The sequence below is a fragment of the Lynx rufus genome, unplaced genomic scaffold (genome assembly GCF_022079265.1).
Source record: "Lynx rufus isolate CCGP_SWC_20201006 ecotype Redwood Valley unplaced genomic scaffold, mLynRuf1.p SCAF_6, whole genome shotgun sequence".
Lineage (NCBI taxonomy): Eukaryota > Metazoa > Chordata > Mammalia > Carnivora > Felidae > Lynx > Lynx rufus.
In genome coordinates this window covers 67887071-67914756 of record NW_025814878.1, presented here as the reverse complement: position 1 = coordinate 67914756, position 27686 = coordinate 67887071, and the positions used below count along the sequence as shown (strand labels likewise).

At 37.5% G+C, this 27686-nt stretch overlaps 2 protein-coding genes across 2 annotated transcripts in view; one reads left to right on the top strand and one right to left on the bottom strand.

Moving 5' to 3' along the window:
* ZNF292 (zinc finger protein 292) overlaps positions 1 to 9238 on the top strand; it is a 94299-nt gene extending 85061 nt beyond the window's left edge. The window contains exon 9 of the mRNA XM_047101231.1: positions 220 to 9238. Coding sequence (XP_046957187.1) covers positions 220 to 7374 — 7155 coding nt within the window. The 3' untranslated portion in view covers positions 7375 to 9238. The remainder of the gene's footprint in view (positions 1 to 219) is intronic.
* Positions 9239 to 25576: 16338 nt separating this feature from the next.
* Positions 25577 to 26440, bottom strand: GJB7 (gap junction protein beta 7). The gene has a single exon (XM_047103014.1). It carries the CDS (start codon positions 26438 to 26440, stop codon positions 25577 to 25579), a length of 864 nt encoding a protein of 287 aa, XP_046958970.1.
* Positions 26441 to 27686: the final 1246 nt, after the last annotated feature.

Here is a 27686-nt window from a genome sequence, read left to right as displayed (position 1 = left end):
TTCTTTATAATTCATTTTACACACACACACACACACACACACACACACACACACACACACACGGCTAAGCTATGATGCTTTAGAAGAGGCAGTTTTTCATATGTTGCTATTTGCAAAATTTGAGAAAAGCAAACCTCAATTTAAAAATAACCAAATTCACTTATAAGGGTTCGTTAAGTATAAATTGACATTTGACATTTCTTGTTTGCTCTTTCACAGACTGAAGGGGCTGGACTTGCCACCTGTATAGAACTATGTGTAAAAGCCCTTCGTTTGGAATCTACAGAAAATACTGAAGTGAAAATATCTATTTGCAAGACCATTTCCTGCTTGTTGCCTGATGATCTGGAAGTTAAACGTGCTTGTCAACTGAGTGAATTTCTTCTTGAGCCTACAGTAGATGCATATTATGCTGTGGAAATGTTGTATAACCAGCCAGATCAGAAATATGATGAAGAAAATCTTCCAATACCAAATTCTCTACGCTGTGAGCTCTTACTGGTATTGAAAACTCAGTGGCCCTTTGATCCAGAATTCTGGGATTGGAAAACCTTAAAACGACAATGTCTTGCATTAATGGGGGAAGAAGCATCCATTGTGTCTTCAATAGATGAACTAAACGACAGTGAAGTTTATGAGAAAGCAGTAGACTACCAGGAAGAGATAAAAGAAACTTCTATGAATGGACTTTCTGGTGGAGTTGGTGCTAATTCTGGCCTTCTCAAAGACATCTGTGATGAAAAGCAGAAGAAGAGAGAGATAAAACAATTAAGAGAGAGAGGATTTATATCTGCTAGGTTTAGGAATTGGCAAGCCTACATGCAGTATTGTGTGTTGTGTGACAAAGAATTCCTTGGTCATAGAATAGTACGACATGCTCAAAAACATTACAAAGATGGGATTTACAGTTGCCCTATATGTGCAAAGAACTTCAATTCTAAAGAAACTTTTGTCCCTCATGTCACATTGCATGTTAAACAATCTAGTAAAGAGAGACTAGCAGCTATGAAACCATTAAGAAGATTGGGGAGGCCACCTAAGATCACAACTACCAATGAGAATCAAAAGACTAATGCTGTGACCAAGCAGGAACAGCGGCCTATAAAAAAGAATAGTCTCTATTCAACAGATTTCATAGTATTTAATGACAATGATGGTTCAGATGATGAGAATGATGACAAAGATAAATCTTACGAGCCAGAAGTGATCCCAGTCCAGAAACCAGTACCTGTTAATGAATTTAATTGCCCTGTAACTTTTTGTAAAAAGGGCTTTAAGTACTTTAAAAATTTAATCGCTCATGTAAAGGGACATAAGGATAATGAAGATGCCAAGCGCTTTCTTGAAATGCAAAGCAAAAAAGTTATTTGCCAATACTGTAGACGGCATTTTGTAAGTGTTACTCATCTTAATGATCACCTACAAATGCACTGTGGCAGTAAACCATATATCTGTATACAGATGAAATGTAAGGCTGGTTTTAATAGTTACGCAGAGCTCTTAACACACCGAAAGGAACATCAAGTCTTTAGAGCGAAATGTATGTTTCCTAAATGCGGCAGAATTTTTTCAGAAGCTTACTTACTATATGATCATGAAGCACAGCATTATAATACCTATACTTGTAAGTTCACAGGTTGCGGTAAAGTTTATCGTTCTCAGAGTGAGCTAGAAAAGCATCTGGATGATCACAGTACTCCTGAAAAAGTGCTGCCTCCTGAAGACCAACTTAATTCATCTGGAGATTGTGTTCAGCCTTCTAAAGTGAATCAGAACACAGAAGTGAGCATTGAGAAAGAGAGGTCTATGCTTCCTTCAGAAAATAACATTGAAAACGCCTTACCAGCAGAGAGAAGTGATGCTTGGGATAAAAGCAAAACAGAATCAGCTGTGACCAAACAAGACCAGATTTCTGCATCAGAGCTCAGGCAAGCTGATGGACCATTGTCAAATGGTTTGGAAAACCCAGTGACTACTCCTCTGCTTCAGGCCAGTGAAGTGGCTGTGTCCATTAAAGTGTCCCTCAATCAGGGGATCGAGGATAACTTTGGAAAGCAAGAAAACTCAACTGTGGAAGGCACTGGTGAATCATTGGTCACAAACTTACATACACCGGTTGAAGATACTTGTAATGATTTGTGTCGTCCAGGTTTTCAAGAAAGAAAAGAACAGGATTGCTTTAATGAAGCCCAGATAACTCAGAATCCTTTAGTAAATTCAGAAACCCTTAAAATAGGTGACCTTACCCCACAAAACTTAGAAAGGCAAGTGAACAACCTGATGACCTTTTCTGTGCAAAACCAGGCAGGATTTCAAAACAGTTTACCAGCTTCTAAGTTTGAATGTGGAGGTAATGTTAAAACATCATCCAGTCTTTATAATTTACCTCTTAAGACATTGGAAAGTATCACATTTGTTCCATCACAGCCCAACCCAAGTAGTTCTTTAGGAACTCCATCAGTGCCTCCAAAAGCGCCAGGTCAGAAATTCAGTTGCCAGGTTGAGGGATGTACTCGAACCTATAATTCTTCACAGAGTATTGGGAAACACATGAAGACAGCACACCCTGACCAGTATGCGGCATTTAAAATGCAGCGCAAAAGTAAAAAAGGTCAAAAATCGAACAACTTAAATACACCAAATAATGGCAAGTTTGTTTATTTTTTGCCATCACAGGTGAGCAGCTCTAACAATGCATTTTTTACACCACAGACCAAAGCCAATGGGAATCCTACTTGTTCAAATCAGTTGCAGCATGTCTCGCCTTCCATTTTTCCAGCTCATTTAGCAAGTGTGTCAGCTCCACTGTTGCCCTCAGTGGAAAGTGTCATAAATCCAAATATACCTTCTCAGGATAAAAATGAACAAGGTGGTGGTATTATATGTTCCCAAATGGAAAATTTATCTACTACTGCCTTGCCAGCACAAATGGAAGATCTAACCAAAACAGTTTTGCCTTTGAATATTGACAGTGGCTCGGATCCTTTCCTTCCTTTACCTGCAGAAAGTAGTTCAATGTCTCTTTTCCCTTCACCAGCAGATAATGGGGCTAATTCTGTTTTTTCCCAGCTGGAAAATAATACAAATCATTTTTCCTCACAGATTGAAGGAAACACCAATTCCTCCTTTCTAAAGGGAGGCAATGGTGAAAATGCAGTTTTTCCTTCGCAAGTCAATGTTGCAAATGACTTTAATAGCACCAGTGCCCAACAGTCTGCCCCTGAAAAAGTTAAAAAAGACCGTGGGCGGGGCCCAAATGGGAAGGAAAGAAAACCCAAGCACAACAAAAGGGCCAAATGGCCTGCAATTATCAGAGATGGGAAATTTATCTGTAGCAGGTGTTACAGGGCTTTTACTAATCCCAGATCTCTGGGTGGACACTTGTCTAAGCGATCTTACTGTAAACCACTGGATGGAGCAGAAATTGCTCAAGAACTTCTACAGAATAATGGACAGCCTTCTCTTCTTGCCAGCATGATTCTCTCCACAAATGCAGTAAATTTGCAGCAGCCTCAACAGTCTACCTTCAACCCAGAAGCGTGTTTTAAAGATCCATCATTCCTGCAACTTCTTGCTGCTGAAAATCGCTCATCAACATTTTTACCAAATACATTTCCCCGGACTGGTGTGACTAGCTTTAGTACCAGTGTTAGTCAAGAAGGAAGTGAAATTATTAAACAGGCTTTGGAAACTGCTGGCATTCCCAGTACGTTTGAGGGTGCTGAAATGCTTTCTCATGTTCCAGCAGGTTGTGTTTCAGATGCAGCACAAGTAAATGCAACAGTGATGCCAAACCCAGCTGTGCCACCCCTGTTGCAGACTGTATGCCACCCAAACGCCCTGCTGACAAACCAGAATAGGACACCAAACTCCAAAACTTCCTCCATTGAGGAATGCAGCAGTTTACCTGTTTTCCCAACAAATGACTTACTACTGAAGACTGTTGAAAATGGTTTGTGTTCTAGTTCATTCCCTAATTCTAGTGGGCCATCACAAAATTTTACCAGTAACAGTTCACGTGTTTCAGTTATAAGTGGTCCTCAGAACACAAGGTCTAGTCATTTAAATAAAAAGGGAAACAGTGCTTCGAAGAGAAGAAAGAAAGTTGCCCCTCCCCTAATTGCACCCAGTGCTTCCCAAAACTTGGTAACAAGTGACTTGACAGCAATGGGACTTATAGCAAAGAGTATTGAGATACCAACCACTAACCTCCATTCAAATGTAATTCCAAATTGTGAGCCTCAGGGTTTGGTGGAAAACCTAGCACAGAAATTAAATAATGTTGACAATCAGTTATTTATTACTGATGTGAAAGAAAACTTTAAAACCAATCTTGAGTCCCATACGGTGTTAGCTCCTTTAACATTAAAAACTGAAAATGGGGATTCCCAAATGATGGCTTTGAATTCATGCACAACTTCAATAAATTCGGATTTGCAGATTTCTGAAGACAATGTTATACAAAACTTCGAAAAGACTCTTGAAATTATTAAAAGTGCTATGAATTCTCAGATACTAGAGGTAAAAAGTGGATCTCAGGGTGTTGGTGAAACATCACAGAATGCTCAAATAAATTACAACATTCAGCTTCCTTCAGTAAACACTGTACAAAATAGCAAGTTACCTGATTCTTCTCAGTTTTCCTCCTTCATAGGTGTATTGCCAGCAAAAAGTAACATTCCTCAGTCTGAAGTATTACATAAGGAGGATCAAATACAGGAAATTTTAGAAGGCTTACAGAAATTAAAATTAGAAAATGACCTGTCCACTCCAGCATCTCAGTGTGTACTAATAAATACATCAGTGACACTGACTCCCACTCCCATTAAACCAATCCCAAATGTCACAGTGGTTCAGCCAGTTTCTGAAATGATAAGCAACATTCAGTTTAGTGACAAAGTTAATAAACCCTTTGTGTGTCAAAACCAAGGGTGTAATTATAGCGCTATGACAAAGGATGCTTTATTTAAGCACTATGGTAAGATTCATCAATACACTCCAGAGATGATTCTTGAAATTAAGAAGAATCAGTTGAAATTTGCTCCATTTAAATGTGTAGTGCCTACCTGCACAAAAACATTTACAAGAAATTCTAATCTCCGAGCACACTGCCAGTTGGTCCATCATTTTACAACAGAAGAAATGGTAAAGTTAAAAATAAAAAGGCCTTATGGAAGAAAATCTCAGAGTGAAAATTTGTCAGCTCCACGAATTGCACAAGTAAAAAGACAGCTAACTATGACAGAGGAAAATAAAAGGGAGTTCCAGCCTGCTTTAGAATTGGGAGCAATGAAGGAAAATGCCCTCAGTAATACAGCAGTGATCCCAGAAAAACAACTTGTAGAAAAAAAAAGTCCTGAAAAAACAGAAAGTTCTTTGCAAGTGATTACAGTTACTTCAGAACAATGTAATACAAATTCTCTCACAAACATACAAACCAAAGGGCGGAAAATTAGGAGACATAAAAAAGAAAAGGAGGAGAAAAAACGCAAGAAGCCAGTTTCCCACTCCCATGAGTTTCCAACAAGATACAGTCCCTACAGACCTTATCGATGTGTTCACCAAGGTTGCTTTGCCGCTTTCACTATACAGCAAAACTTAATTCTGCATTACCAGGCTGTCCACAAATCAGATCTACCTGCATTTTCTGCAGAGATTGAAGAGGAAAGTGAAGCTGGTAAAGAAAGTGAAGAGATTGAAACTAAACAAACTGTGAAAGAATTTCGATGTCAGGTGAGTGACTGTTCTCGAATCTTCCAAGCAATTACTGGCCTGATCCAGCACTACATGAAACTTCATGAAATGACTCCTGAGGAAATTGAAAGTATGACTGCTTCTGTGGATGTTGGGAAATTTCCATGTGACCAGTTAGAGTGTAAATCTTCATTTACTACATATTTGAACTATGTTGTTCATCTTGAGGCAGATCATGGAATTGGGATAAAGGGAAATAAAACTGAAGAAGATGGCATATACAAGTGTGACTGTGAAGGCTGTGACCGTATATATGCAACTCGGTCAAATCTCCTCCGACACATTTTTAATAAGCATAATGACAAACATAAAGCTCATTTGATTCGGCCAAGAAGATTAACACCTGGTCAGGAAAATATATCAAGCAAGGCAAACCAAGAAAAGACAAAGTCTAAACATCGGGGTACAAAACACAGATCTGGAAAGGAAGGAATAAAAATGCCTAAGACTAAACGAAAGAAAAAAAATAATTTAGAAAACAAGACTGCGAAAATTGTGCAGATTGAAGAAAATAAACCTTATTCTCTGAAACGTGGAAAGCATGTATATTCTATAAAGGCTAGGAACGATGCCTTGTCTGAGTGTACAAGCAGATTTGTAACCCAGTATCCATGTATGATAAAGGGGTGTACATCAGTTGTTACAAGTGAAAGCAATATAATTAGACATTATAAATGCCATAAATTATCAAAAGCATTTACATCACAGCACCGTAATCTTCTCATTGTCTTCAAACGGTGTTGCAACTCACAATTAAAGGAAACTTCTGAGCAAGAAGTTGATAAGAGTGATGTGAAAAATTCTGACACATGTGTACCAGAGAGCAGTGATAACTCCAGAACAGCTACAGTTCCACAGAGGGAAACTGAAAAAAATGAAAAAGACGAAATGGATGAGCTAACAGAATTATTTATTACAAAATTAATAAACGAAGACAATGCAAGTGTGGAGACCCAAGCTCATACCTCTTCAAATGTAAGTAATAATTTTCAGGAAAGTAACCCCTGCCAGTCAGAAAAACAAAAAACAAGTAATTTGAAGAGAGTTAATAAAGAAAAAAATGTCTCCCAAAATAAAAAGAGGAAAGTTGAGAAAGCTGAGCCAACATCGGCAGTTGAGTTAAGTAGCACACATAAAGAAGAAGAAACTGCTGTTGCAATTCAGACTACGGAGGAGCATCCTGCATCTTTTGACTGGAGCTCGTTTAAACCAATGGGATTTGAAGTATCATTTCTGAAGTTTCTTGAAGAGTCTGCAGTGAAGCAGAAGAAAAATTCTGACAAAGACCATCCAAATAGTGGAAATAAGAAAGGGTCCCATTCAAATTCAAGAAAAAATATTGACAAGACTGCTGTGACTAGTGGAAATCATGTATGTTCTTGTAAAGAAAGTGAAACCTTTGTACAGTTTGCCAATCCATCACAGCTTCAGTGCAGTGATAATGTAAAAATTGTTTTAGACAAGACTCTTAAAGATTGCACTGAACTTGTGTTAAAACAGCTTCAGGAAATGAAACCTACCGTCAGTCTGAAAAAACTTGAAGTACATTCAAATGATCCAGATGTGTCTGTTATGAAAGAAATTAGTTTGGGTAAAGCAACAGGGAGAGGGCAGTACTGATACCTAATGTAATATAAATACATCATTTACGGTTTTATTTTAAATAGGAAGTCATCACGCATGCTAGAATTGTGACACTTCTTCATTAATTTTTGTTGTTGACATGAATTAACCTGGCCGAAAAAAGGAAAAAAAAAAAACATGACATTTGTCATGTAAAACTTTTTTTTTTTATCCCTATGGGACTTGAGGAACAGAATCAATACTTCAGTTATTGTAAATAGTTGAGCTACACCTCAGATTTCTATCAGCCAGTTGCCCTTTCCATGAACTAATCTGAATTATCTGTGTGATTGATATGTTTCACCAGGTCACTGCTCATGTAGAACAGTACTCTGTAGATATCTTTTTTGTATATATTTATTATTGTAAATCATTTGCTGCCACCAGCAGTGTGTAAGTCTAAACTATTAAATGACACATTTATATTTGGAATTTTAATTTTTAACTAAGTGATCAAGTTTTTAAAACTGTTCTTTTATTGTTTTAAATTAAGAATTTTTCAAACTAAAAGTAGAAACTCTGCCATAGTTCATTGATTTTTACATAAAACATTTATTTACAAGATCTCAAAATTACTTTTCACAAAGTAGGCACATTGTATCAACACCTTGCTCTGCTTTGTAAATTTATCCTCTAGGATTTGGGGATGGTATTCATGTGAAATTATAGCAGATTCTTTAGCAGTTTCCTATAGCGACAGTTTTTTTCATTGCTTCTAATTGGATATAGTTATTATGGTTCCATGAAATATAATGGAAATGTGAATAAAGAATTTACTACATCAAAGATTTTAAACATTTGGTATTAAAAAAAAATCCGTTGTGAATGTGATAGAAACTAGTAGTGTGGAGCAGTGTAAATATTTGAGGTGGTGATTTGTGAAGTAGCCCAGTATTGCCTTAAATAAAATCACATTTCATTTCTTGTTTTATACATGTGATCTTATAAAGTTTTTTTTTTTCCATTTTCTGAGATTTATAGATTGGTGTATAGCTTTAAACTGTATAAACTTTTGTGGAAAGATTTTTTTAAACATTTTTATAAATCTTAAAATTGGTATCATCAAAGTGAGCCCATCTTGTGTTTATAAAATGCAAGAGTCCTTAACATTTATAATTACATAGATGAAACACTTTCTATAAGGAAGTTGGATGTTTTGATTTTACTGTTTATAGATGTTAGATTGTACAGATTTGTATTTTCCCACCATATCTAATGATACTTTTTTCATTAGATTGGTCTTCCAGAGCAGTATTAGTTGTCATAATTGATTATTTTGGTTATTCAGTATATAGTTAGCTCGTATAGGTTAGCTCTATTCACCATATTTATACTGTGGATTCACGGCCAGAGATAGAGGTTATTTCAGGAGAGTTTAGGACCTTCATTTGAAGTCCAACTAAGTCAGTACTGGAAACAAAACATCTTCTCAGATTTACTTTGTTTCTGTTTGCCATATATAGTAGCATTGATTTTTGACTTTGTGTTTGTTATAAACTAGTTGCATTCACAATATTATTAGCCTGAGATATTGATGATGTGATAATATGAAAATGTGTATATTCCCTGTGCAACATCAGATTTGCAGGACAAATGAAGCACTTAACTGAAATTGCTGGTACTCTGAATAAATAAGCATGGTCAAGGAGTGAATTATTTTCTTTTGGAAAATATTTTTTTAAGTTTTATTGAAGTATTGTAGTTTTATTTTTAGGGCCTAATGGGTTATATTGAATAGTTGGTTTCACCTCCTTAAAGTTTATTACCAATATGCATAAAACTTGACACATTAAAATCCCTTCCCTTTGGCAAGCCCACTGTTATTTATTAAAATAAAAGTTGTTCTTATGGGTGATTAATACATGTTTTTTTTTTCTAAATTAACAATAACTTAACTCTGAATGATTTTAAAATTAAATTTTTGTTAACAACTGAATGTTTCTGTACAGTTTTCTTGGAAGTTGACCTAGCTCTTAAAGATAGGCCTTGGGCAAAACTGCCCTAAATAGTGCAGTAGCAAGTAGTTTTATTTCTGATAAATGTAGTGATGAGCCACAGTTACGTGAAAATACCAGTGGATTGGGGCTTTTCTTTTGCTCATTAGCTTAACTAGACATTTCTGTAATTGTTCTCCTACGTATCAGGAGAAAGTTTGCCAACACTGAGTTATTTTTTTTTATATTCCAGGTACTGTATGCTAAAAGTAATTATGGAAGAGTGGGCTTTTTAGCATGGAACAGAAAACTCAAATTATGGTATAAAATATGAATTTATAAAACAGCATGTTGGTAAAATTTGATATGGAATGTAATGCCTAAGTATTAAAAAGGAATCATAAAGTATATATTTTTCATGGTATACTTTTCCTCAGTCTATTGTCTTGGGGTATTTTCTTCCTGTAATCTCAGTTTACCTAAGCTTTTATCATTTAAAAAATGGATTTTTTCCCTCTTTTAAATCCAAAGAATTTGAATCTTACAGAACAGATTATTCAGAATACATCGTGTTAAGTGAAATGGTAACAGTTGGGAATTTTTCAGCAGTGTTAAATTCAGCATAGCTAAATTATTTTAAAGGGCTAGACAGAGATCAAGTTTTAGCAAGGCAATTTTTTGACTATCAGGTAAGCAAACACAGTTGCTATAGCTGTTAAGACTACTCAAATACTACAGCTAGAGATATCAAAGAGGGAATGCTCTATTTGGGGGAGGGTATTAATGAAAGTTTTTGTAGAAAAGATCAGTCTTGAGAGAGGAATGAATGAAGAGTCCTTGGATGGTCGTAGGGGAAATGGGAATTCTACGTATGGAGAAATGATGAAGCAACATAGTGCATTTGCAGTATTGCAAGTGGTCTATGTGGGAAGATAGGGGGTTGGAGAAGCTGAAGAGGCAAATGGGCCAGATCATGAAGGTTCTTGTATGCCATAAAGTTTTCAGTTTTGATTAAGTGGTTACTGAATGTGTTTAAGTTGAACAGTTTGATCAGGTACCAATTTTAGACAATTGGCATTGTATAGAGGGTAGATTGGATAAGTTGAGACTAAAAGCAGAGAGACTTGAGGCAAAAAAAAAAAAAAAAAAAATTGTGGAGGCCAGAAGAAAAAATGTTAACAGTTGAGAAAGAGTAGAGCAGTAAGACAACCTTTTTCAAAATGTTTATTGTAGTGAAATACCAGCGGGTTGGAAGGTGAAGTCTGTAGTCAAAGTTTTCTAAACTGCATGTTATAGCTCCCTCTTAATCCAGTGAACATTAGTATATTCAAGTTCTGTACAGAAAACATGTTAACTGTTTAAAGTGGGAGTTTTTCAGGCTTAACTGACAAAATATTTTTCATTTTAAATATTAATACTTAGGTGTATCCTACTGACTTAGTGTTCTAAGGAACACACTTTAGGAACTGCTCCTCTAAAATGGCATTTTATTAAACCAGGGCTGAAAATCAGCAGGTGTGTGCACCAAAGCAGCTGTATTGGCTGTTTACAAATGGTGATTTTTTTTCCAATTGGCCAATTTAACTGTTCTAATTGATAAGTTTCACATGTCTTTTTATAGCTTTTTAATTTTTTTTTATTTTAAGTAGGCCTCACTCCCAGCTTGGAGCCCATTGCAGGGCTTGAACTCACGATCCTGAGATCAAGATCTGAGCTGAGATCAAGAGTCAGACACTTAACCGACTGAGCCACCCAGTGCTCCTAGTGTTTTTAATTTTTATATTATTATCTGTGCCTCCCAACACTACCTCTTAATGAACAAAATGATAGTGTCTGTTTTATTTCTCAGTGATTTTGCTTATTAGAGGTGCTTCATTTCAGTGATCTCCCCATAAGTGGGATCCCTATACCTTGCTGTAATCAAAACATGTATCACTTAACTGGAATTAAGATTCTCTTTGTCCAGCCACAAACTTCTAGTTCACCTGCTCGAGATATCTCCACTAAAAAATACTTCTACCTCATTACAGTTAATCAGTTAATCCTACCACCTGCTCACTATTCATGAGCTCACTCTGTCCTCAACTTGTCCTACTTAGATTAGATCCCATTGTTACATGAATTCCTTTGCACATATTCTCACACCATGCCCCACTCTGTCATGATTTGGAACAATTTCAGAAACCTGTCTGCTCTTGAGCAGTTGGATGGGGAGAAATTATTACAGTAGGCAAGTTTATAATCTCAAAGAGGCTCAAAACTGGCAGTTTTTATGCATTTTTATTGTAATAACTTGCTTCCACAAACTTAAATGATTTATACGCTTTTTTGCCCCAGTTTTCCTATTCCCCTCATCTTTGACCTTTTAATCATATTTTACCAAGAAGGTACAAAAATTTGACAGGAATTTTCTCCACTTTTCACCACCAAATTTATAAACCCAATCTGTATCTGCACTGTTATCAAAAATCCTTCCTTCCTCACCCCAAAAACTTTCAGTTAACTACTCTGTTTTCATCAGACTTTCTCTTACTAGATCATTTTCAACAATTTATACTTGTGCCCTCGTAGCTACTATTCTTACAAGTAGGGGGTGGGGAGGGTGATCACTTGATTCCATCTAATGATAACCCATTTTATTTGGTTTATATCTAATCTGAGTTGTCTCTTCAAACCTTTCATTCTCATTTACTACCACATTATGTATCCCCACAACTGCTCTGAAGTTGCTGTCCTCAGGATCACCATTCTCCATGCTGCCCTATCCTTTTCTGCTCTCACCCACTGTCTCAGGAGCATCCAGCAGGGTTGATGACGTACTCCTGAAATACTCATTCTTGGTTTTCTCTCTACCTCTTCTGGCTGCTCCATCACTGACTCCAACCCTAACTCCTCTCTCAATACCTAAACTTGGCTTAGTGTGTGTGTGTGTGTGTGTGTGTGTGTTTCCACTCTCTAGATTTAGTCCATTCTCTGGAGTTCAGTATGAATGTACCTGTCACACCGCATTTATACCTCTAACACCAAACTTCATAGTTCCAGGCTTGTGTTTTCAACTGCCTACCTCATAGTTAAACATATTACCTCCAAATCATTATTTCTTTCCCCACCTCACCTTCAATCTACTCCTCTCCCAGTATTCCTTATCTGGATAAGTGAAATCACTACCTAGGTTTCTCAAGCTAAGTTCTTTAATGCTGTTATAATAGCCAATTCATGCCCTTTCCCTATGTTTTTGGTCACAAGTATAGTCATTTTTACCTCAAGCAAAAAGGAACTCTTCCACTTCACCATCACTTCTTCCCTACCCACCATAATATCGTTCTTAAGAGCTTTCTTCCAGAATATTACCCACCAAACAAGTTAAAATTTTAAAGTAATTTTAGTGGGTCTGGGGGTGAGTGGGTGGAGAAGGGACATTCTTTTTCTTCACACTGCCCTTTGAATTAAAAAAAATTGTTTTACTATGATGCCTGCCTGTCTTTTTCTAAGTACATCGTTTTGCTCTCCTTTTGCCCATTGTGTTCTAGCCACATAGGTTACTTTTGAGTTCCTCAAACCAGCCCTTGTACTCACATCGCAAGGCCCTTGTACTAGCTGTTCCTTCTGCTTGGGATACTGTAATTTACTGTGTACTGACTTACTCCTTCAAGTTTTAGGCCTCTACCCCCGTTACTGGTTACTACATTATAGCATTTACCTTCCTTGATAGCGTTTATCAGGTTGGTGTTACTACTTTTTACTCTATGCCATGGATCTAATCTGGTACCTTTAACATAGTACGTACTTAGCAGTAGTAAAAATTTCTTGGATGCTTAAATGGGAGATGAAGAGAACTTGATTCTGGCTCTACTGGAGGTCAGAGTCTCCACAATTAATCATTAGTGCTAAGGGCATTATAAAAATATATAATATGGCGAGAATTTGGTACTATATAGTCTGTGATGAGGGAAAGCAGTTTAGAGACTTTTCTAGAGAGAGAGGGGGAGGGAAGTTAAAGAAAATTCCAGGCTTTTTTTTTTTTTTTTAATTCTGGTGAGGAAGTATTCCTGTGGAAAATTCAAGACCAGTTACGGAAGCTGTCCAAATTGTCCAGAAAGAGAGAATATTGTCTTGAAGAGTGATGATGGCTGAAGGAGGAAAGTGGACAGACTTGAGAGGTCTAGAATACCTGACAAAACTTGATCATGGATTATGGGAAGAGAGGAAGAGGACATAAGTTGAGAAAAATTTCAGGTTTTTGGTTTCAATAAGTGGTTGAAGAAATCTATTTAGGTAGGTGAGGATAAAAGCAGTTTTGTGAATTGATGATTGCCTAGGGGAGTGTATAGAAAAAGACTCAGGGCTTACCTCTGAGAAACTCAGTCTTTCAAAGTAGATTAAAGGAGAAATAGGAAAAATCCTGAGACTAGTAGGATGGAACTATTTAATGGGTGTGCAGTTGTGTCACATTCTGCTAAGGAGATTGTAGTGTCCTTTGTGGATTTAGTGGTAAGAAAATCAGTAACCTTTGCCATTACTTAGAGTGGAAGTCAGTTTGAGGACTGTAGAGAGCAAGTGGAAACACCTATTTTTGGAAAGTTTGGTTGTGAAGGAGAGGAAATGATAGAATGGCAGCCGAAGGGTGCCATGGAGTCCAACCGGTTTTTCAAATAATAGGCAAATTTGAGCATATTCAGGTTCCAATGAGAAAGATTATTTAAGATTTGAAAAACAGCATGTAAAATTCTTAAGTTTCCCGCCTGAGTAATGTGACTGGTGATGCTGTTTACCAAGATACATGGAAGGAATAGGGTTGGAAGAAAGGTTAATACTGAGTTTGAGGTTCTTACAGGTCGTTAAGGCAGAGAAGAATAGTGATCAATTATAGGGGTCTGAAGCTACAGATGTAGACTTTAATCCTTTGAGGATAAGTATGTTGGCTTCTGTCTCATGAACATTTTGCTCCGAATCTGAGCTACAGTGAGCACTTACTACATTTTACTAGAATTGAAACAAATAGCAAGCATGTAGGAAAAGCTAGATCACCAAGGAGAGAGCCCTGAGGAACACCAACACTTAATGGGCAGAAGAAAAGAAACTAGCAAAGATGTCTTGGGAAGGGAGGTTTGTTTAGGTTAGGTGAGGTACAGAAATAGAGGTAAGGTTATGGGGCATTATGGAAGCTGGAGGAGAATGATGAAGAGTAGCTGGTCCTGCCATGTGTCACTGGGTGATCGTTAAGAATAAAAAGGATACTAGAATTAACCTTTGGTGGTCATTGATCTTGAAGTTTTAGTGGATGCTAAGTAATAAATGTCTAGTCATACTCAATTGAATGGTGAATGAGCTAAGGAAGTGAAGACAATGAATTAAGTATCTTGCTTGAAAGAAATGGAATTGGCCAGTGCTTGCCCTTATTTGCAGGATTTTAGGATGAGTCTTGAGTATGTGTGGATTCTGGGGAGGTACCCATTAAAGAGGTAGAAGTTTGAGTAGAAGATGGAACCTGGTCCCAAGAACGCAGGTTAGAAGTACTAGCTTTACAAAATAGAAAGGACATCTCTTAGACTCCTATTAAGTAGAAATGTTGAGCTCTTTGTCATGAAGAAAGGAAACAGAAATGTGCAGAATAGCAATCCTTGGAAAAGTAGGAAACCAAGGTTTAAATAGTGAAAGTTTGAGGTGAAGAATGGGAGAAGGAGCTAAGTAGCAGGTTTTTTATAAGGATTACTGATCAGCATTCAGGCATAGCTGAGTTAGGAGAGCATGATCGTGTAGTGGCACCGTCTGCATGATTATGTAGTATGTTCCTTGGTGTGAATGGAGGAGGAACAAGGAAGAGGTTGGATAATCCTGGCAGAAGTAATACATCAATGAGTTGAGCCCAATTAGGGAAGAAAACAAAGCCAAAAGAACCGAAGAAAAGAGAGCAGTCAAGGGACTGGAAGTCTTGATGGCACCAAAGAGAGAGTATAGTGGGAAAGAAGCCAAGAATTAAGTATGAAAGACCAGGGCATTGAAATTTAAAATTTTAGGAGTAATACAGCTTGCAGTGTCTGGAAATGGCAATAGTAGATTGCTGAATTAGAATGTAGATGAAAGTTGTTGGAGTTGAGAAATTTAAAGAATTTTTGGTCTAAATTATTTGGTGGACTATGCACAGAAGATGCCCTTAGTAGGAACTGGGTGTAAGGAGATTGACTCAAGTGTTGAAGTCCTTTAGAGGTTTTGTCAGGGAGAGTGCCTCCAGGCTATGTGGTACATGTAAGGAGTTTAGGGAAGTAGCTTCTTGTATACTCTTGGCCCAGAAGTCTTAGGAGATCCATATTCAGTTAAAGTTACAGAATATAAATTTGTGAAGCAGCAAAGAACAGTTTTAAAGAAAACTCTTTAAAGAGCATAATGAATAGAATTGAAAGGCATAGACAAGTCAGGGAGAGAAAGTAAAATAGTAAGGATGGTAGTGAAGGTTGTAGGGGGAGGCATCTTTAGGCTACAGTCTAACAAGAATCTGCTGTTTCTAGCTTTCCCAAGCCTAGGGTCCCATGTGTCAGGTCTGCTAATAAAGTAACAGTTAATATTTGGAAAGTCTATGTCTCGCCTAAGGGTTAACAGCTAGTGTGTGGCAGAACTGGGTGTTGAAACCACGCACACTGACATCAGAGCTTGTACATGGCTTTGTTTGGAAGACGTAGGCAGCCAAATGAGGTAGCAGGTTGCTCACTGTCTATTTGGAATGATGCTGTAAAAACTGTGGTAGCTGAAGAGAATTCTCTCCCAGGCAATTAGGAGATAATTCATATATATATATATATATATATATATATATATATATATATATATATATTGTTTACAGTTCATTTATAATGATTCCAAAGGAAAAAAAAAGATGAACTTCTAGAATCAAGTCTGGAGCCATGAAGCATATAGCTGTGTTGATAAAGGTAGGGAGTACAGTAGAACAAAGGGCTTGCTACTAGAGGTCTTCATTGCAGCTGTGTACTCTTAAACCAAAGAAGCGAAGAGAGAAGGAAATAAGCAGTTGTGGAGGGGTCAAATGGTTTCTGACCAGCTCCTTTCACTTTATAGTCCGTGTGTACTGGGAGCCCTACAATCGAAACTAGTAGTCAGAGGTTTTGTTTGCTGCCGTCTCAGCTTCTAGGTTCTTGTGTTCTCCAAAATAACTATGGGCATGGCAAAAAAAAAAAAAAAAAATGTTCACTAGGTAAGCTGCACTTAAATAGCCTTTAGTATGACCATCCCTAGATCCTGTAAATACCCCCGTCACCCAGGGTAGGTTGGAGAAGAGGAATGGGGCATCAGGTTGATAATGATAGCCCTCCTGTGCTACAGTCCCTCAATAGCAGTGAAGTGTTTAAGTCACTGGGCTTTTGAGGACAATGGGTAGGTTTCAACCTGTTAAGGAGCAGGTCACACCAGGAAATTCTTATTGGAAATAGGTACCAGGAGTCACTCCTACAAGGAGAGTGCCACCCCCCTTGCCAAGCCAAAGTAACCCCTTTTATGTGGAGGCTTCAAGATGTTTACCAACACCTAAACACTTACAGATGGGAAGGAGGATGGGATATACAGAGAATCTCTTACATACTAGCAAAACAGTTTTGCAATCAATACAGTCCAAATATTCTAATAAGTCATTTTGCCAATTGTCCCTGGTAATCTCATTTATCATAAACACAGTTAGCTGGTAAACTCATTATCATACTTATTTGAAAATTTTAAAACAATCCTTATTTACTAAACCTACTTATGGCTTCTTAAAGCTAGAGCATTACAAAGTTTTTCTCAAGTGTATATGCCACTAGAATTTTCTCATCCCATGATGACAGTTGGGTGGTTGTCTAAATCGTATTTAGGCAGTTTAAAATGGAATTCTCAAATGAGCCTTGCCCCATGAGAGGAATAGAAAAAGTAGCAATCCCATTTTATAGATGAGGACAGTGATGTATGGGGAAATGTAATGACTTGTAACAGCCAACCTATAAAATAGGTCTGACCCCTCTCTTAGAATGCTTTCTCTACTGTCCTGATGCTGAAAGTATTGCCATTTCAAAGCAGAAGGATGAATGTGGAGAAGGTCAGGATTTTATAGTGAAAAATTTTACTGCAAATGTGGAAGGCAGTGCAATATACTTATGAGTAAATAAGGCAGAATTAAAAGTTCTGTCACATGTCGTGGCATATGTTGATGTCTTACACTTTAAAAATAGTTTTTGTTTAAATGTAGTCTATATGTTACCAGTATAAAATGAGAAACTGAAGCAATTCTAGTTTATTCCAGTAAAATCTTGATCCTACACCAGCTCCCCAACCAAAGTTGATGAGCCAGAAGTATGAAAGGCAACAGCTGTTCTGCTAGAAGTGAAAAGACCAGAAACATCCAGAATGTTCTATATGAATATCCAGAAAAGACCAGAAACATCCAGAATGGTGTGAATCTTTCCACCACAAAATGTGGTGGGTTGTGTGTAATCATTCAGATTTTAGTTGTCCGTATTCCTGACAATGAGAGAAAATCTGAATTTGTATTTTAAAACTGTAGGCAGGAGCCCAGTATCCTATGGCCAGGATACATTTTTTTATTTTCTTTCCCTTTTCACTGGCCAAGCTATAGCATCTGTGTAGGCAGCTTTTCTCAGAAATACAACACTGAAGCAAAGGACAGAGACGTGCTCCATCTGGCAGAGTCTTCAGGTCTTTGGTACATTGAATTGGGCAGTCAGTAGAGCAACAGTTGGAGTGCTGAGCAGGGAGGGAGGCTTGGGAAGCCAAAGACTGAAGTCTGGCTTTATCTATCTCGTAAGGGCAATAGATCATATATGTGTCAGACCTCTGAGTTCATTATATGTCAATTCATTTAATCACAACCATAGAAAGGAAGTAGCTGGTATTGGAGATAACTGTCACGGTTTTTATTCGTAACCCCACCTGATTCCTCTATTCCGAGAGACCTGTGTGTTCTGAGATTAAACCTAGAATACTGCTTGAAGGAGGATTTAAATCGTAGTCACTATGGAATATATGTGCATACACACACACATATGTATACCTTCAACGGGGAAAGCAAACATTGGAGATTGTATAGTTCTGTCAGAGTGGAAAGAAAGACCATGTCACCATTCTGATTTGGTAAAATCTACATTTAAATCCTGTTACTACCTTGCTTCTACATCTTTATCAGAGGCCGTGTTCATACTGATTTCACCAAAAAAGTTACATACACCCCTTTTCAGCAAACGTATGCATGTTCTATTCAATAAATATTCAGATGTTTTTTAAGTACTTGTCTCTCAGAGCATATTTTTTTGATTAGGTGATTCACTTTACTTGTAGCTGTCAGCATTTGTCTTTCTGACTATAGGTTTGTCAGCTTTTGCTGGAATGAAATTGGTCTGGGAGTGAAATCGGATGTGCACCTGACTTATGTGCTGCATATAAGACAAGTTAAAAAGTGGATGTGTGAGTGTGTGGTGGTCTGATACTGAGTTGCACAGGAGTAAGAGGCCACAAGATGGCAAGCTAACATAGGAGATGTGGTATAGAGCTGAGGTCTGGAAATGGAACCAAAAATTACTTTTCCATTACTTTTTATTTGTTACAAGCTAACACATGGGCTAAGATGTGGTGTGTCATTTATATTTTTGAATATTTATGATAAATTGAACAGTTAACTGAAGTCTAAAAATTGGGAAGTAACTATGATGTGTACGTTTTAATAGACCACCATTTATAATGGAAACAGGCTACAGTAATATTGCATGTATTATACATATTTTTAACTTTCCCCAAAGCATGAGAAAATCTTGTTTTGACAAGGTAGTCGTGCTGCTACCTCTACATGCAAAGGAGACTTGGAAATGTACATTTTTTTTTAGCTGGGCACATTGTCACTCCCAACCAAATCAGAATTTAGTTGACTAATAAGGTAAAAATACAACAAAAAACAACTGAGTGTAATGCAGTTGGTTATTATGTGGGATACCAATATTCCAAATATCTTTTTTTTTTTTTATTTTGGTGCCAAAAACTGGGACTTTGGAACAATTTTGTACAGAAAACTTGTGGAAGACTAGATTTGGAGTAAAAAAACAAAACAAACAAACAAACAAAAAAACCTGAATTCTTGGGGCACCTGGATGGTTCAGTGGCTTAAGCTCAGGTCATGCATGATCTTACAGTTCATGAGTTCAAGCCTTGCATTGGGCTCTCTGATGTCAATGCATAGCCTACTTTGGTTCCTCTGTCTCCCTCTCTCTCTGCCCCTCCTCTGCTTGCTCGCATGCACTCTCTCTCAAAAGTAAACATTAAAAAAAAAAAAACCCTGAATTCTTACTCCATCACTTCATGTAACATTAGGCAAGTCACTTTATCATTGTGAGTTATAGTCTCCTTATAAGCATTTTAAGGATTTCTTAAATCTTGGTATTCCAGAATACCATGATTGTTCAGTTCATACAACATAGTTAGGCTGTAAGATTCATGGATACTTTAATCTTTGCTGAGCAGCTACTGTGGATTAAACCTCAAGGATATAATGGTAAAGGACATGGTTCTTGCCCACATTTAATATGCTCATAATTTAGAGGGAGGTACAAATACACAAGCAAATTATATAGGAATAAGTGATAATAAAGCCATGTAATGTTAATTATAATATCTAAAATTGAAAAAAATAACCTCCATGTATCAGTGCTTTGCAAGGATCCTCTCATTTAATCTGGTCAACAAGCTATGGCATAGGTATTATTTATCCCCATTTTACATTTTAAAAAATGCTCTCCGATAGAAATATTTGATCCAAGCCTTGAAATGAAATTAGACTTTTCAAGATGGAGAAAATAATGAAACTACAGAAAATATTAAGTACTTTACATGTCACATGATTGTAAAGAAAATAAATCTTGTTATAATCAGTTCTTTGGAACTGCCTAAATTGTTTAATGAGTTGTCTTATTGTACATGAAATTTGTATTTTAAAGATGATTGTTAATCAGAGATTTTTCTATGGTATCAAGTTTATATAGTGAGATAACCAATACAAAGTCTCATTTTGCCATTACCCAGTATATGTTCTAAGTCTGAGAACTATAGAATCTTGGAGAGAGAAAAGGAAATTTGGAGGTCATCTAGCTATTACACCTGCCATACAATCCAGGAATATTTTTGATCATCTCTTTCAATGTTAAGGTTTTCACTACTTTATTGGGCAATCATTTCATTTTGAGGCAGTTCAAATTAATAGAATACTTCTATATTAGGTAAAAATCTTAATCTCTTTGATGTTTACCAATTAGTCCTGGTTCTGAAACATTGGGACATATAATAAGCTATTTCTCTATCAAGCATTGGGAAGATCATTCCCTATAGTCTGGACACATTTCCAACACAAGATTAACTTTTTTTCAATAGTCTAAAACTACACATTGCTCATTTGTAAGGTGTAAGCTTAAATTCCAAGGACTTTATGTCGTGAACTAAATCTTTGTCTCATATTAAAATTTTAAATCGATGCAGAATGACTACTTGTTCCATTTCAACTGACTCGTTCTGAAAAAAATTCTGAGATTTTTAATCATGTTTTATTTCTGCCATTCAATATCCAGGTCATCTCTTTTGTCTTCAGTAGATACAAGCACACCTTCTGTGTTTTCATCCTAATCACTCACATGAAAGTAGTCAGGAACTATTTTTGGCTATAAGTAAAGAAGCCCAACAAGGCAATAGCTTACATCAGGTAGGAGTTATCTCTCACATAACAACAACGAAAACAAAAGCATGGAGATAGGCAGTTCAGAGCTGATACAGCAATTCCCTGATGGTGTCAAAGTTCCAGGAGCTGTCTTTCTGCTCCTTCATCCATAAGGTTATACTTCCATCTTGAAAGTATCTCATGGTAGAAAGATGTTTACTGCAGCTCTAAGCCATGATGTCTCAGGCAGGAAGGGGTTGGGGGGCAAAAAGATGCATGCAAGCCAGGTCAGGCCCACTTTTTAACTTTCCCCAAAGCATCAGTCAAAAATCTTGTCTTGACAAGATTTCACACTGCTACGTTTACATGCAAAGGAGACCTGGAAATGTGACTTTTTAGCTGGGGACATTGCCACCTCCAACAAAGTCAGAATTCTTTTAGGTGAAGAAGGGTAAATGTTGGGTAGGCAAAAGAAGGAAGAAGAAGAGGAACAGATATTTTTCCAAGAAACTGAGCTCCTAAATGCCAGAGACCTAAACTGTGGGGATACAGGATATGGAAAGATTAGTAAGACAATCTTTCATTTTAACCACAGTAAGTTTTTAATGTCATCATCAAATGTGATTAGAAGGCATTTTCTCCAGAAGATCAGTTTATCATATTTGCTAATCTTCTGTAGAAAGTCAAATCTCAAGTTACTGCACTGACTCTCCTTTGCAATAAATGCTTTATAAATGAAAGCACTTGGTTCACCTAATGACTAATACAGGGGACTCATGATCAAATTTAGTTACTGACATTTTTATAGCAAGAAAGTGAAAATGGGATCATTTAATATTTGTCTCTTCTGGACCCAATCTACTGCGCAGAGTCCAATAGTGATCTTTTTAAAGGATAGAAAACTGGAGTCTACTTCTTCAATTTCCTGTTACTCTGTACAGACAATTCTATACCACAGCCATCTGTCCACCTCTGACAGAAAGCATTAATGTCTGAAAAATTTTCGAGACAAAAATAAATTAACAGAAGTTCCAAATACTGTTTTCTCTGAACAACATTTTTCCTTTTCCTTTTTAGAAGAAAATTAAATCTCCATAGTTGGGGAAGGATCAGATACTTCAACTATAAGTAGGTGGGAATGTTGACCTATTTGGGTAACATCCAGAACTCATTTTACTTTCAAACAGAATATATGGATACATTACAGCATTTTTAAAGATAATCTTTATCATCTTAGAATAGAATTGTTTATTAAGACTTTCTGACATAGTAGAAACAGGATAGGTCTGTGGAAAATTTTCAAAACTCCCCACAAACCATTGTCTTTTACAGCTGAAGGAAGATTTGCTCTGTGAGAAAAAACTTAAAGAGACAGCTTCTGGTAAGTTTCTCCCAGAACATATCTGTCCCTTCAGACTTTGTCATAAAATTCAAAGGAATGCTAACACTTTTTGCCTTTACATGCCCCACCACTGGTTCTTTCTTTCCTCGCCATTTTTTTTTTTTTTTTACAGAATTGTGACATGCCCTCTCTTTTGTACTCTGTGCAGTATTAAATATACAAACAAAATAAAATGTAAACTAGGAATAAATTGGCATCAATATCTAAGGAAAGTGTTCTATGCATATGATGGAATGTGAGATAGAAAAAGGAGGGACAGGGCAGTTTGGGCTTTTAATTGACTTCTTTATTAAAATTTTAAGAACAAAAATAACATGAAACAATGAAAAGATTTATAAAGAAAAAATTCACTCTCCTCTTATTGTAACCAATGTTGAGATCCTTCCACATCTCTCCCCCTACTCACACATTCTGTACGTAGCCACGTGTAAAAGTTAGGATACTCAATGCCTAACCTAAAAAAGAAAGAGTAAGTACAAGAGAAGTGTCCTCCCATCCCCCACCCCCCGCCTTTTTACACTGTACTGGAAAGAAACATATGAAAAACATGGTGTTATCAGGATTCTTTCAGTTGCAAGATACAGAAACCCTATTTAAGCCAGTTTAAGCAAAAATGGGGAATTTATCATTCATGTAACTAAACTACAGAAAGGATAGGGGGGAGCCTGTGTCAGAGACAGCAGGAATTAAAAATTCAAACATTCTCGGGTCTTTGCCTTTTCCCCCTTCTCTTAACTTTGCAGTCTTTCTGTCTTAAGCTATCTTTGTTAAATTTCTTTGGGAAGACTGGAACCATAGCTACTTGCAACCCTAGGCATTCTTTCATACAATACTGAAAAAAATTTCCTTCCAGCTCCATTGAGACGAAACCTTGTGACCACAGACAGTGTCTTAACAGGAAAGATTTGGGGGATGAGTCCTAGAGAGCCAACTGCCGGCCAGGAATGGCTTGAATGAAATTAAGAAGACACCTGTTCAGTGATCCGGGAAGCCCGATGAGGTGAGGAAGGTTTAAGAAAGAACTATGGTTGATTGGTAACTCGGCTCTTACTGGATGAATATCCCTGAAAAAAGGGACTGAATTTTTGGGTCTTACCTTCTTCATCTCTAAGGTTAATGTCTGCTCTCTGAGCACCAATGTTGTGTGGGGGAGTCAGGTCAAGTGAGGTGACCAGTGAGGACCAGTGCAAGATACTCCACCCCATCTTAACATCCGTGCTCCCGCATGAAAGTGGAAATTTTCTTACAGCCGGAATTATATATCTCTGAAGGTGCATAATGCAGTGTCTTGTTCCTGCTGATCATAGCTCAATAAAAATTAATTTATTGATAGACTAAAGATGCCAAATTTAAATGCCAGTTTCTCTCAATCAAATGCTTTGGGTCCTCACTGATGCCAAGACAACCTCCAGAGTGTTCTTACAGGAAACTCATTTTATAAACTAAGCTTAAAGGGGAAAAAATCATTCCCCTTCCTGTCTAAACAACTTCATTCACAGCTCTTGCTCCCATTACCTCGTCACTTCCTCTTAATGCAAAGTGGAAAGAGCAAAAAATGCACATGTCCCACCAACCCTTTTCCCTACAGCAGCACTGGTCATAACTGATGTGAAGTCTGAGCTCCTCAAAAATATTTTTGGCTACAAACTTAAAGGGAAAAATCATCTTGCCTCCATTTCACTTCTGTGTACTAAAACCCTATTTTCTAGATTTTATGCCATGATGAGGGCCTCAAAAATCTCAAACCTCTTTAACCCCCATCACTGTCAAAAACATGTGTTTATATTCCTTTAAATCCTTTAGTGGTTACCTGCATTTGCAAAGATTGGCTGTTTTCATGTCAAATGAATGTAAGCTCAGGAGTGTAGCAGTGAGGGATCTGGGATATAAATTGAAAGAAGGGGAAAACCTGCATGAATTGTAGTGACTTTATGCTGAAGAGGGCAGGGCCATGGAAGACATGACATAATCAGTTTCAGTTAAAATTACATTTTTATGCACTGATTTCTCATTAAAAAAATTCCCAGTGGACAAGAATGATTTCTGAACTATTTTTATCAAGCAGGGCTGCAAGTCCTGCTCTAAAATTGTCAGAAAAGTTTTATTTCACAGAATAATTGTACCCGTGCAGTCAAGTAACAATATCAAGGACAGCCAAATAACACAACAAAACCACTGAATTTTTATTCTGGAGAAATGCACGTCTGTTAGAGTGTTAAATACAAAGATAATATATGATTTTTTAAAAAATAAGAAAGATCTAGGCTCCAAATAAAGTAATAATAAGCATCCTTTTTTTTTTTTTTACATTTTTCAAACCAATGTAACAGCATAGTACACATTTTATCATCCATTCTAGAGAGAGATGTACTAGTAAATTGTAGGCAAACTATGACATATTGTATAACACACTGTGAATTCCTGATCATAAAAAGGTCCAATAAATACAGAAATTTACAAAGTATTCAATGTTCAGTGGTTAAAAGAGAAGGGTTAAGTAATTATCAAGTGGGTATGTTCCTTTTCTGGATCCTACCTGCTCCCTGTCTGTGTAGTTGGTGGGACCTGCCTTCTGGTATGACTGGAGTGACCCTTTCAGGTATCTGCTAGGTTCAGGCTTAAGTGGGACATGTCCCCAGTAATATTTGTATTAACTTGGAAACCACAAATTATGGCTTTCTTCCCTCTCCCCTAGTCCATTTATATCCAGGGAGACCTAAACTGCAGAGGCCTGGGCTCTGTGGTCATTTCCCCAGGCCAGGCCTTCTCACTGAGTGTGCTTCTGTTTGCCTTGGCTACCTGCTACTGTGCCCTCACCATGCTCTTTCTCTGCAAAGATTGTGTAGAGCTGAGTGAGGGGAGCCTTGGCTGCCACTTTGGAAAGATTGCCAATGCCTCAACCTCAGCTTGGAAGCCATCACGTTTGTCAGAAATGTCACTTTCTATATTTTCCAGGTGACAGATCTAAGCGTTTAAGAGAATGCCGTTCACTGGATTTTTTCAGACTAATTTGCAATTAACTATACTATTCAAACACAACTCACATATCCACTTGAACCCTATGACAATGAGATCTCTGTCTAGTGTGTACAACTGAGCACATACTGAAAATTTTTTTAAAAATTTTCCCAAATGACATTAAGGCTGACACCCTTTGTTTTCCAACACAGCTTAAGTCTTGCTTAGGAAGGATGCAGATTCTCCTTGCCAACCCTCTTGTGTATCACAAAGCAGTTTTGTTTTACCTCGGGAGGGAGGGGGTTCAGGGGTGTGCAGTGTGCTTATGGCTGAGTCTGAGTGGCAATTCTGGAGCAGGGGAGGAGCCCCTATCCCACCACATTCAATGTATCTGAGGTTGTGGCACTCACACACTGAAGACTTGAGTGTCTTAGAGTGTTTTTGGAGATAGCACTTAATAAGGCACTTGAGAACCAAAAAGCTCAGTTCAATGAAATTCAACACAATGCACAGGCATGAGGTAATAACCAATAAGAAGATGAAGATCGTTTTCTCGGTGGGTTTGGATATGAAGCAGTCCACAGTGTTGGGACAAGGCTTCAAATCACACTTCATAAGGTACGGAACACTAAAGCCATCATACAGCTTGTAAAATAAAACCAGGAAGCCAATTTCAAAACCAGTTTTAACAATGAGACTGATCAGGTAAGTGTACCACAGACCCCCATCCATCACACCTAGGCTGACATAGAGTTTCTTTCTGTGCCTTTTCTCTCTACTGTCACAACAGGCTACATGTAGAACCACAAGAAGTGAAGGCATAGAGACCATGATCAGCTGTAAGGCCCAAAGTCTGACCTGGGAAATGGGGAAGAAGTGATCAAAACACACATTTTCGCAACCAGGCTGTTTAATGTTGCACTCAAACTCTTTCTGCTCATCTTTCCACACATGCTCTGCTGCCACCATGTAGACCAGCAAACGGAAGATGAACACAACAGCCAGCCAAATCCGCCCAATTCCGGTTGAGTATTTATTTACTCCAGTTAGGAGGTCTCTGAGGAACATCCAACTCATGACTTAGGCTCAAAAGAAGGTAAGATTCTGCAAAAGAAAACAATTTCATCAAGATTCATTTATTTTCATTTTATTGATCATTTCCACTGTCTTACTTGATTATGAATTATGGACGATAAAGTTGAATTTCAACTCTGGTTGTTGAGGACTCACATTCATACAAGGAGATGACACAGTTGGTCCACAGACGTAATTGATTCCTTGCCCAGTTAAGTTTGGAATTTAGTTGGTGATCCCACACACGCTATCTCATTTTCAAACAAATCCTTCCAGCTTATTGCTTCTAAGGATGGATGGGTTCTGTTAGTGATCTAGAAAAAAAAAAATAGATACGAATCCCAAGGTGACATTGGCACCTTGAAATACCCCTCACATACCAGCTTCTTGAAATCGTAATCTCTACTCACTTTCTCTAGTTTGTTAATGCCCCTCCCCAATCCTTAAAGGTTATTTCCTTCCCCTAGCTCCTCTCATGTCCTGTGTCCCATATCCCATACCAACAACTGAGCTCACCTACAGTCCCATAGTGAAAAGTGAGGGTCTCCAATATGAACTTCTTCAAACTCATGTTTCCTCACCCCTGCAGGTCTACTTACATCAATGCCCAACTTAACATGCTCTACACAGTTTAGAGGGAGGGGTCAGCCTCATCTTGCCTCAAAATGATCATTCCAACTCTACACCCCACTCTTGATTTATCCATTTTCCCTGCTTCTGTATCTTCAACCTTCACTGGTTCCTTCATCTCAGCATATAAATGTGCTTAAGTTTTATCCCTTATTTCTACTATCACAACTATCATTTACTCTTCAACTCACTGAGTCTAGTTTTTCTGCTCATCATTGCATGCTAAAATTAGCACTACCACTGACCTGCCAAATCTTCTGGACACTCTGGATCTCACTTAATTTTTCTATGATACTGTTGCCTGCTCTTGTGTTCTTGAAACTCTTTGAGCCTTGACATCCAGGATCATCTTCTTTCTATTGTTTCTATCTTCTCTTTCTATTGTTCTGATTCTCTTGATTGTACCACCTTAGTTTTCTTTGTCTAATTCGTAAAAGCTCTGTCCTCTGCTCTTTTCTTACTCCATATGCTCTCCCTAGAAAATCTCATTCACTCCCAGGGATTCATCTACCATTTTCAGATTTCTGACTCTCAAATATTTGGCTTCTCACCAGATTTCCATATCTCACTGCCTCTTGGTTATCATTTAAATATGCCACAGGCCTCTCAAACTTGAAGT